This window comes from Poecilia latipinna, unplaced genomic scaffold (genome assembly GCF_001443285.1).
Source record: "Poecilia latipinna isolate Pla-1442-1.1 unplaced genomic scaffold, P_latipinna-1.0 Scaffold187, whole genome shotgun sequence".
Lineage (NCBI taxonomy): Eukaryota > Metazoa > Chordata > Actinopteri > Cyprinodontiformes > Poeciliidae > Poecilia > Poecilia latipinna.
The window spans coordinates 281,126-298,857 of record NW_015112803.1 but is presented as its reverse complement, the minus strand read 5'-3'; the positions used below and the strand labels follow the sequence as shown (position 1 = coordinate 298,857).

The window sequence follows — 17,732 nt, the reverse complement described above, 5'->3', positions numbered from 1 at the left end:
TGACCAGGACTGAGAGCGAGCTCCAACAGTCTTACTCTAGTACCTCCGATTCCTGGGGAAGACCTCCAGTTTTTCCATTACAACAGCTCGACAGTAAAAGTTATTCATGCTTAGCAGACTCGCGTTTAATACTGGCTAAATTTGTTGACATTTGAGTGTAGTAGCAGTGGTGTTTAAAAAGCCTTTGACTTGTTGCCACACTTGGGTCGCGGCAGCTGAATAGTTTTAATAAGCCTCTTGCAATGTTGGAAGCGTCAAACAAGAACGCTACAGGGATCACACACAGAACTGGGGGGGATTGTTTTCTGTTGTTATTTTCGTTTCTAGTATTTACGGCCGGCTGCATCTGTGAGGCGACAATATCCTCTTAGATCTGATTGAGAAGCAGTAGAGAAAAGTATTTAAAGAATTGAAAAAAATGAACAGCTTCTCGGACACAAAGCTACAAAAACCCCAAAAAAGCCATTTTTGTCCCCACATTAAATTCTCAGAGGTTTCTCAATTTAAAGACTTAACTAAGTGAAGGATCATAATCTGTGTAACAGTTAATTATTGCAGTCTTTTTTTTGTCTGTATAGGTATATTTTACCTTTTGAGAAATATATATATATTTTTTTTCTGGAACTTCATATTTTACCCCTGCTATTTCATTTGTATATTTCCATTGTTTGGTACAAAACATATCTCTTCATCTAAACTCTGTATGTTATTATGTCCAGCAATAAAACTACAACCAATGAATCTGTCACAGCGATTACAATTTTATAGTTTAGATGACGTCTCTACAAACCTTGACAAACATTACAGGGATTCCCTGAATTGAGAAGAGGAGAACGGGCTCAAGTCACAACTGAAAAGCCAGCAAGTGTTCTGAAGCCATAATTAGTGATTGTTTTCCAGCATTGACAGAATTATAATTGCATTACAGTCAGAGGAAGTTTGTAATGTCAACATTTTTTTTATTAAATATGTCCTGTGTGATGTTTTTCAAAGGAGCGTTAATCATACACAGCAGCAATGTGCCTCATTTCATAACTTAAAATCTGTTGTGGTTGTTCGTAGTTTTGCCTAAAAAAAACAAAAACAAAAAAAAGCTGACCATATTTTTAATTAAGTATGCACTTGGACTGCAGGGTTTTCCACAGTGTATTACAAGCCTGGCGGGCCACCAGGCTTTACTTGTGTACCCTCTAAGGAAAGCATTGCTTATTTATTTTAGTTTTTTTTAAATGTCTGCATTTTTTAAGACGTTATAGTCAGTATTCAAACATTAATCTTCCAATAACACATAATTATCAATTGATATTTTCAAATTTCCTGTCAACTTTAAACATTTTTTAACTTAAAAGCACAAATTGTCGTTGGATGAATGACTTCTCTAGCACCCAACCACTGGACTTAGCATGTTTTCTGGGGGAAACTCTGGACTGATTTGTGTAAAATGACAGTAAATAGGCAGAACTAAATAATGAACAAAGTCATCATTTAAAAACTTCCCCTTTTTCTCCACTTAGATTATTTCTCTTAAAATAAAATTAGCTTGGTCTGACAGAAAAGCAACAACAAGAAAACTACCAGAGTGCAACAGCCCCTTCACAGCAGCAGTACAAGCTGCTAATAGGTGCCTGGTAAAGTTTTCCAACAACAGCTGTCTGATTTTGTTAACTCTCTGCATGCTAGGTCACGTTGCTCAATGTTTTTAATTAGTAATCTCCTGCAAAAGGTCAACTTATGTGATATAGAGAGTCACCGGCTGCAGCTCTTGAGGAAGTCTGTGGTTTCTGCTCTTAGTCATCCTCTTTGTTGTGGTTTGGGTTTGTGTGGCTGTGCTTCAACATCTCTGAACCACGTTTAAAAGAAACTCTTGTTACATATACCGCACTCAATTAGAGGTTGCTTGGCTTTTATAAATTGCAGCAGATGTCTCACAGGAGTTTGGCAACGTTGTTGCTACAGCGAACTGTAGATTCTGTCTGCACATCGATGACGCACACCTTTACCTCCACCTTGCTGTTGGCATTGCACCTGTTATGGATAAATTTATCATAGCATAACAATGACGGAGCCACAAAAGCAATGACAGTGCTGTCATCTCATGTTTGTAGTCATAAATGATTCAGTGGTAGTCTGACTCTATAAATAGGAAACCATGTGCAAGATCTTGGTAAATACTTTCTAATAAATTTATCTAAAGAGTAGTTCTTTGTGAACACATTTTTAATTATCTGCTCTAATCAGAGTTTGTTTGTTCCATCTACAGCTGATTTTTTTTTAAATTTTATTTATTTAAGTACTTCCTGGTCTCCCAGCAACTGGTGGCCAACTTCGGAGTGATTTGTGCGTGCCTTATGTCTGTGGTGGGCAATGCACATGTTGCTTCCTCTGTGAAAGTGCAGAGACTAAAATAGTGGAGCACAAACTTAACATCTCTGTTATTGCAGGGCATAACCAGTCGCCCTGTACTGGATACTGTGGACTAGTCTATTACAAAAAAAAAAAAAAAGGTAGTCCGCCTCCAGGTTCTAAGTTTCTACCGCTTGCACATACCTAGAGTTTTGGGGCACATTTCATGTTCATAAAGTTTTAGATTTTTGACTAGATTTACCCAAGAAATTAAATCAAAATGTATAATTTAATTGGTCAACTGGTTCAGTGGAAGAGTAGTCAGAGTTGTGGGTCCAATTCCAGCTTCCTCCTGCACCACTCTGATGTACCACTGTGCAAGGTACTTAGCCCCAGGTTGCCTACTTATCTTTGTAAATGTTTGTCAGCGTTGGTGTGTGTGCTCCTGGGTAAATGTGGTTCTAGTGTAAAGTGCTTTGACTAGAAAAGTTATATGTAAATTCAGTCCATGTAAAGCAGAAGAGCTACAATTGTTACTGCAGTTGCAAACAAACAAACAAAAAACAAATCTAACAGTGTTAAAAAAAACAGGATGTTATTTATAACATGTTTTTATCCATGACTCAGGGTTTCTGTACAGTCTGTGAAAATCTTGAATTTAATTTCAATATTTTCCAGGTATAGATGATATCGCAAAAGGGAATCAGACTATAGAGAAATGTTTTTATTTGCTAACTCACTGCCTGTCCTTTCCTCATACTTCCCTCGTCCCTTCTTCCTTCCTTGCTTTCTTCCTCTCTTGTGTTCTTTCCTCCCTTACTCTTTGTTTTCTTTTATCCTACACCTGCTTGTCTTTAGTCAGTTGCTTTCTTCTTTCTGTTCTTCCTTTTCCTCCTTTGTATACTTTCTTCCTCCCTTCCTTAATTTTCTTTGTGCTTCCCTCCTCTTCCTCCTTCCTTTTATTCCTCCAAGAACTGCACAATAAATGAAATTCTAGTCATCAGCGGCACATCACTGTCTGCAATTTCACGAAGCACACTATCACAAAAATTTAATGTTATTACACCAAATGTTCAGCCCTAGTTTTGGTCTGTACTTTCTGTTCCCTTTTTTTTGCTGATGGCATCTTTAATGCCCACCCACCTCAAATATCTGCCAGAAGGTCCTATTCGGTTTATTTTACAATGAACACAAGACTGTAGAGGAACCCCGATGACTGTGCATGCAGATACCTCTGTAGTTACTTTCCCATACAACAGAAGAACTGGTCAAGTGGCACAATTAAGACATAATGTCATAAAAAGTAATGTGTTTAGCCATTTTGAATCAGAATGTGAAGTTTAGAAAATAATTTAAACAGCAGTAGTTGTCTTCAGCAGTAAACGGCTGTATCATTGAGAACAGAATGTGCAGAGATCATGGTGCACTAAATGGCAGAATTTACATAATTTACAGATTTATAGAGGGTGTTTATGAACATTATGTAATTGAAGAGGTTGTTCATAGGCGGCGTGATTTATGGGTTAATAATCAGCATATACAGAAGGGCAGTAGAAGGTCTACCTGTGAATGAGAGAAGAGTTATTGTGCAACCAAGGGGTGAGTGAGTTGTAGGAGCCTACGACGGCGGTCTGCCTCAGACGAATGTCGTGAAACTTACTGTGAGGATTCTTGCGTTCAACTCCCCACCTATAAAAACTATCTGCACTCGGTTTGGCTCTAAGCTGTAATCCTTACCTCTGTAACAAGGTGGCGGTGTTGCCCAGCGACAGCTTTTTCAGAGATCCTGAAAGGGTGATGGAAGCGCAGCGCTCCCTCCCTTCCTCCCTCCTCTCTCCTTCACTTCCTCCCTCCACGAGACAACTGTGAATGCAGCAGGGCAGGCAGTCGCGTCGAGCGCAGTCCATTGGCTTCTCAGTGCTAAAGTCACAACCCCGACTGTAGCCCTCGCTGCCTCCACCAGCGTTCCTCTGCAGCTGCTGGTGCCACCGCTGCTCTCCCTCCCCCTTAAATGGTGTGGGCAGAGTGGGATGGAAGACTGCATTGGGAATCTTTTCATGGAAATGGTTTTTGCTGCTGGTACTGCTGTAGCACCATCCTGGTGACAACAACATGCCGTTGAAATGGAAAAGCGGTTCTCCTGTCAGCTGGAAATTCCCAGTGCCAGTCCTTAAGACATCCAGGTCCTCACCCCTTTCGCCTGCCTACATGTGAGTAAGAGCTTAATGGGATTTCCATTAGACAACTGTGGTAGTGTGTTTCTTGGTGGATTTTTGTCTGGTTTTTATCGCTGGCTTTATTTATTTAAATAGATTAAGGTGCTATTGTATATATCATGCCCTTTACTGGGTAAACTGCGACTGAGCTTTGTGTGAATCCAGAGATTTGCCCTCGTCCAACATGATTTTTATGGTTCCACCTCAGAATGCCTTTCGTTTTCCGTCAAAAAGGCTTGTTGTGCTGCAAGTCCGGACATGGCAGGCACCACATCCCTGACTCTTGCCCTCTTCCTGTGGCTGCGTGTGTGTTTGGGAGCTGGGAATCAGTAGCTTGGGAGGAGTCTGCCTTTGTCAGGATGTCTGACATGCCCTGGTTTTGAAGCTATTGTCATCAACTACTGTTCGTGAAGGGGGAAGGGTAGAAAGCATGTGCTTCACACAGCCTCTCGCCATCCTTGCTTCTACCCTTCTGTCAGAGCTCCGTTCGGTTCTTGGCGTAGCTTCGGCTGACGGAGCGGAAGAGCCGGATTTTGAAGGGGAAAAGAAAAACAGTTCTCAAGGCAACCTGTGCTAAGTGAGCTAACTCACTGCCTGTAGGAGATTTCCTATGCTAGCACAGTAATTAAAACGTGGATGGATTTTCACTAAATGAGGTTCTTCCATCCTCCAGTTGTCTTGTAGGTTTACTTGTGAGTTTAGGAGCATTTACTTCAGAATTTCCCCAGATTTTTCTTTTTCTTTTTCTGATGACAGTAAAAATGTCATGTTCTCATCTGCTTAGCCTATTTATTTTGTACTGTAAATCTTTACAGGTATCCTGAAGCTACAATGAGCATACAGTACACAAAGTGTCAGCTACCTGGCACACCTTAACAGCTTAAGGTTTTAACCTGCTTAAAACCTGGTAACTTTTTTTTGTTGATCTTATCCCAAATGGAAAGACTTAGAAAAGTCAAAATTTAATATAAATACTTAATTGAAATTAATGTTTTACTGAGTAGTAATCGATTTTGGGATTGTTGAACTAATTTATTCACATTAGTTATTGTAAGCGTTTGTCAGCAACTCCGAGCTGAGTGTAGAGCAAACCCTCTAATTATTTCAAATAAAATGACATCAATTGATCATTTGTATTAGTACATTCCTCCTGTTGTAGAATAAAGCTGCTTTAAAAAAAAAAAAAAAAGCAACAGCACATATAAAAGTTAATGTATCCAAGCTGCATGTCAGAGTCTTTCATATGTTTATAGTGCACTGGAAAACTCTTGTCTTTAAAAATAAGAAATGGGAGTGCTACTACTGTGACAGCTTTTCCCATTAGGTTGCAAATCTTAAGGTACACCAAGTGTGTTTAATTAGTTGTGGAAGTGGCTACACACAGTAACGTTATGGTGAATCATGTGCACACGACGACAATCGAAGTGTACTGAAGCCGCTTTACTTTGCTCTGTGTGGCTCTGCCCACTCAGACCACTTACTATTTTGAAACCTGAATAGTTAGCTGGGATTTTACAGGCTGATATTTGGGGTTAGTCTGTGGTAAGGGAGAAGTCACCCTTTATAAACCCTCTGCCCATTTGCCTTAAGACATTTATAACCGGGCTTGCTGTGTTGGTGGGGTAATTTTTGTGCGTTCTAGCTAGCGACTGATGGAGGACACAGAAGAGTACGTTTTTAGAATATACGAGGTACATTGCGTCCACCAAGTTAACAGCTGGAAGCATCTCTGTTGAGTGTATTTATATTCTTTAGACATTTTCATGTACTGCCGTGTTACAACCATAAACTTTCATGTGATAGACCAACACAAAGTAGCACATGGATGCGAAGGGTGTAGCCTAATGATACCAATTACCTTCAGAAGTCATGTAATTAATACATTTGGTCCACTTGTGTGTAAATTGAGCTGTCCTGTGAAGGCCTCAGAGGCTTGTTCAAGGACATCAGTGAAGAAACTGTTTCAAGAAGAACAAGAAACACAACAGTCAGGTCAGGGAGAAAGTTGTGGAGAAGTTCAAGGCAGAATTGGGTCGTAAGAAAATATTCCAAGCTTTGAACATCTCGCTGAGCTCTGATCAATCCACTGTCTGAAAGTGGAAGAGAGTCTGAAACAACTGCCAACCTCCCAGGACATGACAGTCCAATTAAACTGACAGGAAGAAGTCGCATTCGAAGCTTCACACAAACCTTGTAAAGGACACAGCAGAGTTGTAGAAGAAAGCGCTCTGTTCATATGAGACCATGTTCTAAATTCATGGGGTCATGCTGTGGGGATACTTTTCCTTAGCAAGGACATGGAAACCAGAGATGTTGGGAAGATGGATGCAGCCAAGTACCATCCTGGAAGAAAATCTGTCAGAGGTTGTAAAGACTCTACAGTAGGGAAGAGGTTCATTTCCCAGCAGAACAAAAAAAAAAACCCAAAATATCCTTGGGTTGGAATGCTCACTCTAGCCACAGCCACAGGTTGCAGACCATACGTTCATCTCCATCTCTATCTTGAGCGACAGCCTTGAAGTATCCTCTAAAAGGGATTTAAGTCCTGATCTAATTTCAGTTTCAGAATCGTTGGCATTTTCTCTGCACAAATGCTCTCCATCCAATCTGACTGAGCTTGAGCTATTTAACGAAGACGAATGAGCCACAAATTGTGGATCTACAAAGTGATTCACATTTTAAAAATCTATTATTTCTATTTGATAAACACCTACTACTCTGTGCTGGATTATCACAATCCTAATGTTGAAGTATGTGGTTTTTAACTTGAATGAGGAGCAATTTCAAGAAGCATGAGTACTTTTACAGGGCACTTCTACTGCAGACGGTCTTCTACAAACGATTTCATTTCACTGAGAGTACAGACTGGCTGTTATTTTTATTTGAATTGTTATTGCCTTGTGTTTTGTTTTCATTCAAATAAAGTCAATAAGTACCAAGGACCATATTTTCATTTGCTGACCTAAGCAATAAATTCTCAGATATTTTTTCTTTTCTTTTCTTGACTTGGAATCATGTGCCTGATGCGTTTTCATCAGAATTGTTTAGTTGTCATCTACCTGCTAATGCACCTCAGAAGCAGCCGCAGCAGAAGAGATGTTATCAGTATGTGTAGGTGTGAACTGAGAAGTGAGGCATGCGGTACAAGGCTCTAACCAGTGGTGTTGTCGTCTCTCAGCTGATTCAACAATGCCAAATGGCTTTCCTGTAGCGCTTAGCTTCTTTTGTTTGGTTTAGATTAAATACCAAAGGAGAAACTGTGGTGTCTTGGTGAGTAAAGGCATTTTTTGTGTCAATGAAGTATGACTAATGTGTGAAAAGGGCTGTGGTGATCCAGTAGTCAAACTGCCACAATTGCCCGTTTGATTCTTGTTAGCACTTGTCATATCCCCTTTTTTTTTCTCCCTCCCTGTGTTCTTCTCGCTCTTTGTCAGCAGTCTAATGGATGCAAACTGCAGAAAATCCAATCGGAGTAGGAATGCATGTTGTGGTTTGGGCCTTTTTTGTGCTTTCTATTTGAAGTTTTTATTCATTTTAATAGTGAGAAGTGATTGTTTGGGTTTTTTAAAGACCTTTTTTCCCCCCATTATATCCTTCAGTTAAAATCTTGGCTCCTTGTAAAATAGCTTTCTAAAGACAATGTCTTTTTTATGTAAAAAGTGTTGAGATTAAAGTAAATCTGTGACTGAATAGGTTCCAAAGAAAAATAATCAGTTTAAAATAAGAAAGGAAACCAAAAACAAAAAAAGAAACTTTGATACTCCTTGTTTACCAGATTGCTGCAGAAACATGTCATATGTCTTATTTGGATGCAAAGTCTGCAGCTGATTTAATTTATCCAAGTGAAAATTCATTTGAAGATGTTTTGAAGCCAACATGGAGTCAATTAAACATTTCATCTTTTTGGAACAAATCACAGAATGGTTGGTATAACATCCGACGCCAAATATCAGCCGATTTGCTTCCTCTCCAGGAGATTTTTTTAAATAACACATATATATATATATATATATATATATATATATATATATATATATATATATATCTGATTGTGGCTGGCAAGGGATATACTGGAAAAATCTATAAAAAGGAGCAAAACTTAAAAACGCCCACCATTTTTGGGCTCTAACTGTATTAAACAACTGAATGTAGTCTGATGCACTGTTTCTTTTTTAAGTTCAATACAAATCAGATAATGGTTGGAGACATTAGCTTTGATGCATACACAGGGATAATCTTATAATGCCTGCATTTCCGTTGGATTCAAAACTCCAAACCTCTACCTTTCTTCCCCAGAATCAAAATTTTTCAGAAAACCAGAAAAAGCCTGAATGGTACAACTCTTAGTATGAACGTCTTACCTGTTTCATTTGCAGTCTTGAAGGCGACACGCAAACAAAATACATTAGTTGTGTTTTCTTCTCGAGTGCCTGGCTTGATGTTAATGATCAGCGTTCTGTAAGAACATAAACTAAAGCTTTTAGTTCATCTCTTTTGTTGTTTGCATGACAACAACCCAACATGAAATGCTGCCTTCCTGTGAGAAACATCTGCTGCTGTTTTCCATAATGAACTTTTAGTTATAGTTTTCATATTCATCTATGTTAGTCTTGCCCTGCGCGTAGACACAACGCAGCTTTATACGCACGCTGATGGGGACAATTGTTTTTAAGGTTTTAGTACACCTGCCCTTTGAAATGGACATTGAATTCATGCTGATTTGTGGCCACTTCTCATAAATGGCATCAGCTGCCTGGGGGATTATTTTATTTTTATTGAAAGGCCAGGGGGAGGTACAGACCGACTCAAGTGGGTTTACTCAGGTGAAGCTGTCATATCTGCACTCATCTCGCTCACATAGACACACGCAAGCCTTTTCAAAGGCTATTTACGATGAAGCGGAGTTTGCTTCCACAGAAAAATGGATTACCAGCCAGGATCTATCATAACCGAGAAAATAAAGAGGGCATAAAAACAGATGCATTACAGAGGACTGACCGAATATCAAGTTTATTAAATCAGATCCCTCATGTTTCAGTCTGAAAGCAGAGCAAACGCACGTGTGGACCCGAAACCTAAGGCTGATTTCACCTCGTCTGCTTATTGGAGCCTTTCTAAAAAGTTTACGTATTGCAGATTTAAAGACATAAAATTGAAATCAGATCTGTTGCCAAATATAGAAACGCGATTCTGCCAGCGAATCAGATCCAAGCTACCTTTATGTTAGCAGCTTCTCTCCTGCTGCAGCCGCGTTTCAAGGGGGTGCAAAGTTTCTTCCAGCCTTTCTCATTAAAGTCTAATGCCAGGTACGTTTCTGGTATGGCGCTGGCATAGCTGCACTTTGAGGTCATAATTAGCCTCATATAATGACAGGTGTGCCCCACCAGAACATTCAGGGTAATTGAATATGGAAATGTACTATAATAATGCTGACCTACGTGATTATGACATGATCTGCTACTAACTGTGCATCCCTATTTGTGGAGTGACAAATTAAGCTCCTTTGTATGCGGAGCTGTGCCTCCACTCATTTGAATACAGGTTAGGCTAGGTTTTGCTGACATTTTTCATTTTTTTATGGCTTTTGCACGTCTCCTGGTTCTTTGCTCAGCTTCTGGTTCGGTATTGGAGTAAACGTTCACGTATTCTCCCCTAATTAATGGCTTAACAGACCTTTTAATGGAGAGCGTTGCTTATTTCTAGACAGGTTCTTTAAAAAAATTAAAAATAAATAATGCAGCTTGTTTTTACAAAGCCTGCAGCTTTTTCTTTTCTTTTTTTTGTTTGGCTTCACCTAGTGTCCTACTATTTTATCTTCGGCTTCGGAAATATTGACAGGGTTGGTGCTTCGCTTGCAGTCTCACATTTTATAAAAAGGAGTTTGGCTTTATGACTTGAAGTTTATATTGAAACATAATTTTAATATTCAACACTGGGTACACCCAGATACTGCTGAGATCAGGTTACTGCAAGTACTTTGGAATTATTTTGAGACGGTAAGATCACAGGTCTCTCAGACGAAGTGAACGCCACGCAAAGGTGAGAGAATATTGTTGGGGGTTTTTTTAAAAAAAAGTGAACATATTTCTGCAGGAAATTGCATAGCTTGAAAAATGTGAAAATCAAATAGTTTTACACAATTTTATGCTGCTGTTTTTAGAACTGTCTTAATTTTCCGACTAAAAATACTTGTGGAAGTGACCTGCAGACGGCCTCGTTGAATCGAGTCATGGTGAGCGCGGCAGCCATGCGAGTCGTGTGTCTCTCTGTGGTCAGAAGTTGGTCGGCGTGTAGCTTTATTGCATTTCTGTGGTCGGTGATTGAAAGGACTCTCGGTATCAAGGTCTTTTTATTGCTCTGATTAGAGACAAATTGGGATTTCCTTCCTGGCTCAATTTGCAATAACTCTCAATTCAGAGGTTTTCCACTCAATCATTGTTCATGTGATTCTGCTGCTGGGTTGTATGTTCCTTAACTCTGCTGTAGTAACACTATGGTCTTTTTATTATTTCTTTTTTTCTGAGCATTACACATACAAAGCTGACGCCAAACGAAGAGGAAGAAGTTAGATTTCATCATGTAGCGTAAACGTGTTATCAAATACGACAGGAAAAAAAAATTTTAGTTGTTTCTCCAAAGCTCTCTGGCACATGCATTGAGGAACCGGTTCCCATGTTTTTTTTTTTTTTTTTTTTTCCCCAGTCTTTTAGACAACGTTAAAGGCATAATTCTTTCTCTTTCACCACTAAGGGCCAAATCTCCATTCAGGGATGATGGGAGCCATGTGATGACTACTACATCGAGCGTTACAAAATGTTTAAGTGAAATCGTCCATGTAGTTTTGTCAAGGTTTTTTTTTTTTTTGTCCACATTCAACCCAGGAATGGCAGAATGAATTAACACGACCACCGCAGACTTTTCTGAATTCATTTGATCAAAGTCGACATTAATAATTTTAATTCCAATTTTCTACTAAAGTGCTAAAACATGAGAGCAACCTTGTGACACTTTAATCAAGCTTTTGAATTTATAACAGAAAATATTTTACACACTGGATGATGCAAATCAGCCTTCAGAAATCAATCAGAATTGCAAGAATGGTTCTTCTTGTTTAGCTATGTGCAAAGACTTTCTGCCCAATGCCAAATGAAAACTTTCTTTTGTAAAATATCATTCTTAAAGTAAATTAACACATTGAATGTGTCATGAAGCTGCTGAAATAATAAGACCAGTAGATGACCAGGGTTAAAACATCGGGTTCAATTCTTCTTTTAATAATTGTAAGAAATTGCCGTTCGTCTATCTCTTTTGTCACTTTAAGTCTTAAGTTACACCACGCAATATGTTTTATTGTCTATTTATTTCAGGACTTTGTTCATTAGTCCACCCTTCAGTTCGTCCACTTTGTGTTGAATATGATTTTGCTTTAATTTAACATTGAAAATTAGTTATAATCAATTACAACGTAGCAACCTATAATGTCATAATGGCCAGTAAATGTAACACCTTTCAAATAACCTAATAACTCTGATCGCATAAAATAAAGCCAATAATGTAATAACTTCAGAATCAGTTTTGAGCCAGTAACATGTTACATTTGGGTCAAAAAACCACAGTGTTCTACAAAGTATTTTTTTAATAACCTATCCGTACATGAAATTGCATTACTTTCATATGTAAACCAATTAACGAAATTATAAAGCAATATTTTCTGCAACATATAATTGTCAAATTGAGTCTTTAAACCATATTTAGGACAGTGCTGCAGAGCTCAAATACTTCAGTTAATTATTATAATTATTCCCTCCAACAAAAACTGTTAACACTTTTTATTGTGTTATTTGTAGTCTATTGGATCATAGTTGGCTTTATTCCATGTGAAATGGCCAAAATTATGATGAAATTGCTTTATTGGCTGCTACGCAACAGCACATTTCTGTTTTTAAGTGGTTCACAAAAGGGGAGGAAAATGTTTTTTAATCTGGCTATTGTATCCTAAATTTGTCATGTTGTAGTAATTTTTGTATTAAGTGTCGAGTCCCACTTAGAGACAACGACAATAATGATGATGATGATGATGATAGCTTTAAGCTTTCGTAAAGTGTGAGATTGAGGAAAGCAGAAAGTTGATGCTGGATGCTGTAGCTTCTGTCTCTCTCTTCGTCCCGGCAGCCACCAGCACTCCTTTATGGTTTGGACAACCCACTCTCTCCTCGCTGCCTGTCCGACTTACCACCTGACGGGGTAAATGTACAAGTACATCGCCTTTTCTTTGTGTCACTGTGATTGTGACTGCTGTTTAAACCATCCGTGTTTAGTGGTACTGCTCTTCACAAACTCCCGCTAGACTTAGTGAATCATCATCATGTCCGTGCAAGACGTGACCTTTTTACCAGTCCCATATCTGAGTGTTGACCATCTTGTCTGTAGCAGACCTCCAGCACATGTGGTCAGATCTTGTATATCTATTTTTACCTAGGTTTCCTTACGTCTTCTAGTACAGTTTGCATCTTTATGTGCTTTTTTATTTTTTTTTCTTTGCATTTTCTGTGAATTTACCTTTTTGTTTGGCCTTCCTGAGTGTTTTTCGGTTAAGCATGTCAGTGGAGTTAAAGGTCGAATCAACCTGATGTTTCCCAATGTTTATATATCAGAAGCTTGAAACGTCTTTGACTTAGAGGTGAAGCCTTGAAGAACGACTCCAGGTGACTTTCAGTCTCCTCAAATTTTCATGATGTGTTCGAGGGCAAAGACCCGAAGTGACCGGAGGTGACGCACAACGTTTGATTAATGGCCTTCTGTTGGATTTAAGGGTCACTTCAGCAGATCCAAGCCATAAAGTTCAAGCTGTTTGAAAAGAAATTAGAAGTTTCCATCCCCTTTTTGTTTAATAACATTCAGTAAATGGTAAAACATTATTACATTCTTTTAATTTCAAGTCAGCGACTTAGTTATACAACAAAAACTGTTTTTTATTTCTAATTTATTTTTGTCTCTGATGATGTAAAAGTAATTTTCTTGCTTTTTAGAAGGAAAATCACAGCTTGGGATGTTTTCTTTTGTAAATTAAAACATTTTTTACAATGTTTTTACTCCAGTTGCTGGAATAATAGTTGATTGCAGTTAAAATAGTTTTATTGATTTGTTTTGTTTTTATCTTGATACATAATCTTTGGCAAAATTGAACAATGTTGTTGTGGTTAAATTAATAATTTTATTGATTAATCAAATTATCTGGTTATTAAGACTTAATTTTTGGAAAATCTTTTGTTTTCCACCTGTTCACTCTTTGGGTTTTCGTAGATGATGATGATGTCAGATGGCCAAGTTCCATCTTGTTTTCCCATCTTGTTTTACAGCTCAAATTTATTTCAACTTTAAATTCAGGTCTTCTTGCAAAAGGGAGAGCTGAAATAAAAGTAAGTTTTTGAGAATATTTTCGGTCATTTGTAATTACTTTAAGAAAAAGCAGCAAAAAAAAAAAAATTGTTTAAAATCTTATTTATTATAAAAAACTGCAGATTTTACTTTCAAGTCTTACTTTTACGTTAGTTTTCCACCTCATGACATTTTATTATTGGACCTGAAAGAAAATGTTCCCCATAGTTTAATTCGTCTTTGCTTTCAAGTAATGAAACAACCTTATTTCAGCCAGCTGACCGGCTGTATGTGAGCAGCATTGCTGAGGAGGATACAATAGTTTAAATACATAGTGATATTCTGACATTTAAACTCTTAACAGTAGACATGAAATGTTCCACTAAACCTCCTCGCATCTTGAAATTTAAAAGAAAGAAATGAAGTTTCCTTAAAAGCTTGGGGAATCTCTACCAGTGTTAAAAACCTCTCGACTGTTCAGCCAGGCGAGCATTTTGAATTACTTCATTATATAAATAGTCCATTCGAGAAGCATTAGTCTTCTCCATCTGACGAGCGCTGCCTGCTTATAGCCCCGTTTGAAGACTCGCATTTAAAACCCTGCTGAGCCAGACATTTGTGTCGACGGATATTTGATCAAAACCAGGCCTGTCTTCTCATGGAAACGAACATTTTTAAAACCACCATGCAACATTCATTCACTACTCTGTTATCTCAATATGCTCCTTGGGGAATAGTTGTAATATTTGAATCCTGGTTTTCATTCAGTATTTATGCACATCCTGTGTGAAGAAGCTTTTAAGCATTTTTTTTTAGATTTCTTTTTTTCTGTGTTTTTATAGAAATGTTTCTTAAAAGAAATGGGAATGGCTGACCTGTTTGGGTTATTCTGCAGATTAGTTGTTATCCAATCAAAATGAGCTCCATTCTGTTGTGTGTTTATATTTTTCTGCATAAATGTTTTCGCTTTATACGCGGAGAATATTCCCTTCGGCACAGTGGGACATTTTTCACACATTTATTCTCTGTGGAGAAGTTAGACTTTGCACCATGTTACATCACAGTGTTGAGGTCCTACTGGTATCATAATCTTTATCCCTTTACATGCTTTTAGTTACACAGTCATGGAAAAACACGAATGTTGTGATTATGGAAAACAGTGCAGTACAACCCGAAAGGTCTTTACTAGCCAGATTGGCCACAATGTCGCATCTGAAGATGTAAACGCCGTTTGAAATCACTTCCAGAATATCGTCCGGAAACCTTAACAGACGCACAATACCTCACGTCACAGTCGTTCTAAAAGTATTTGTTCTTTTCAAATTGTTTTTCATTTTTCAACTTAGATCGGAGATGATTTAGTAAGTAGAAGAGCAGCTTATCTAAACAGAACGTTTCCTCACTCATTAGTATTCTGCTTGAGTCAGAGGTGTCGCCACATGTGAAAAGACACCAGTATGGTTGGTTTATCAGCAGCGATCTCACTATTTATTCTTATTACTGATTAAAAAAAAAAAAAAAAAAAAAGAAATCCTTTGAATTCAGCTTTATTTTTAATTTAAATACCTAATAAATATTAAAGTTTTACAAACAAAACTTTGTAATAGCCGAAAGCAAGTAAATAATACTTGTTGAAAATTGTGATCACCTAGTATAGAAAAAAAAAAGTAAAAAAAAAAATCTATAACAAAGATTTAAATCATGGTGAGAATAAAGAAAGTGGAAAATATTTATTCCTTCTGCTCCTAAAATAGTCTGACACACATCATTTGTTCATCGGCATTTTGATTTTCATTCTTGGACTTAAACAAGAGCATAAAAACAGCTACTTAATTTAGCAAATGTTTATTCCAACGATGTATAATCCTTTGTTTTTCAAAGTTGGAAATTTTGCCTGAAGGACTTAGAGTGATTTTTGAACATTTACTGGAATACATTTAGAAGCTAAAACACTGAAGGCTGACTGTTTAATAAGGATTTTTAATGTAACTGGGGAATGTTTTTACTTAATGTTGACTAAAATGACAACATTCATGCAAGTTCACTTTACTGACCGTCATTTCTCAGTCACACAGGCAGCATACTGCTTACTGCGTGCAGCATTGAGACCACACCCCCTACATGCACTGTGCATTTCTGCAGCTCATAAACAGATTTATTAAAGCTTGGATTACTGAGGGCACCTTCCACTGCCTGCAGCGCAATACCGGTGCAGCCAGACATTTGAGCTCATGGATTCCATACAGTGCATCCGCAAAGTACATATTGTTAAATACCCAAAAACAACTAAATAAATAAAACAGAAAAAATGTATAAAGTGAGCTTTAGTTAGACTCCTGCTTGTTCCAAACTTCGTTCCTTTACCAATGATGGAGACCACTGAGCTCACTCGGACCTTTAAAAGGTTTTTCTGTGTCATTCCCCATTGTGTCTCAAGACCATCTTGTCCTGGAGGACCACAGACAGTCCCTTTGATTTTATGCTCGGTGTTTGACCTCTGACCTACACTGTCAACTGTATATCCAAGACAGGTGTGTGCCTTTTTCAAATCAAGTTAAATCAACGGAATTTACCACAATTGGAATCCATTTTAAGGCGCAGAAACATCTCAAGGACGATCACTGCAAAACGACTACGTTTTTAAGCAACGGTTGTGAATGCTTATATTAATGTGATTCATTAATATAAGCATTCACATCAGTAAAATTTGCAAAACCCTCAAAATTTCGAATAAGCCTGTAACATAAAATATGGGAAAAGTGAATTCTTTCCAGACGCTCTGTAAAGTGAAGTTTGAAATAATTGGGTAAACGGGTCTGTTGTACAGTTTGTGTCAGAAATCCTCTTCCGGAAGAATGGCATTACTCTGCATCGAACAGCTACTAAAAAAAAAAAATATACACTTGCTGTTAAAAGATGTTAAGAAGGAAAAACTGTATCTCTGTTCACAGCATTACTTTTTACTTTGGTACTGGAGTTTTGTCTATTTCTATGAAATAATACCCAGTAAAACCAGTAATAATGCCAAGATTGAAATTAATAATATCACATCTCAGTGTAAATCAGCCTGTTTGGTTTGTGAGATTTTTTTTATTTATTTTTTTTTAAACTTGTGCACAAAGTTTTGAAAGATGCTTTTGGAAGTTGAGCTGTCTCTGCTTATGGAACGAAATAAAGGCCTTTTCTAAGTGGCTCTCCCATTTGTTTCATGTTTCTGCCAATGTTGGATAAAAACTACTGAAATCAAATGCTGCCAGAAAAGGTTTGTGTTTACAGCTTTTACATTTCATAACAGGTCTGAGGAGAGATTTGCAAATGGGAAAACATTTTTCCCCCACTACAAATTCCCTCGGTGTGCGTTTTGCTGAACGTGACGCAGAATGTTTTCTTATCAACGTTGAAGTCTGTTGGAAAATTGGTTGATCGTCTTCTTCCTTGGTATTCAGTTGGTGGGACTCCCCCGCCCGCCGCAGTGGAAGTGTTTAAGAACAGGAGAAAGAGGTCGATCACTCGGTACAGCTCACTTTGGATCTGCAGTCAACCTGCTTAAGAGAGAAGGTTGGCAGCAAAACTGAACAATCCTGAGGTTCAGCTTTTTTTCTTTTTTTTAATTTGTCACTCATCAGGAGCTCTTTAGAGATTAATGCTTCGTCCAAGGACACTTTGATGGATTGAGGAGGAGGATGAGACCGAAACACTTTGATAGGAAGGGTCAGAAACCAGGTTTATTCAGTATATTTCTACATTGGAAATATTTTATGACAATCCAGCTGCGCTTCTTTTTTACCTCAGGTT

At 37.9% G+C, this 17,732-nt stretch overlaps 1 protein-coding gene across 6 annotated transcripts in view; it reads left to right on the top strand.

Moving 5' to 3' along the window:
• Positions 1-17,732, top strand: part of klhl13 (kelch-like family member 13) — a 37,984-nt gene that overhangs the window by 2,786 nt on the left and 17,466 nt on the right. Inside the window, exons 3-4 of one of the 6 annotated variants that reach the window (XM_015030615.1) lie at positions 17,384-17,495; positions 17,564-17,648. The exons of 1 other annotated variant lie outside the window; for it this stretch is intronic. Coding sequence is in view for 3 of the 5 variants with exons in the window: in XM_015030610.1 (XP_014886096.1) it covers positions 4,456-4,553; positions 12,732-12,803 (170 nt within the window). In the remaining 2 variants the exon portion in view is untranslated. Of the gene's footprint in view, positions 1-4,351; positions 4,554-12,731; positions 12,804-17,383; positions 17,496-17,563; positions 17,661-17,732 lie in introns of those variants that run through there. 4 more of the 6 variants (XM_015030616.1, XM_015030610.1, XM_015030611.1 and 1 more) reach the window with 4 other exon arrangements.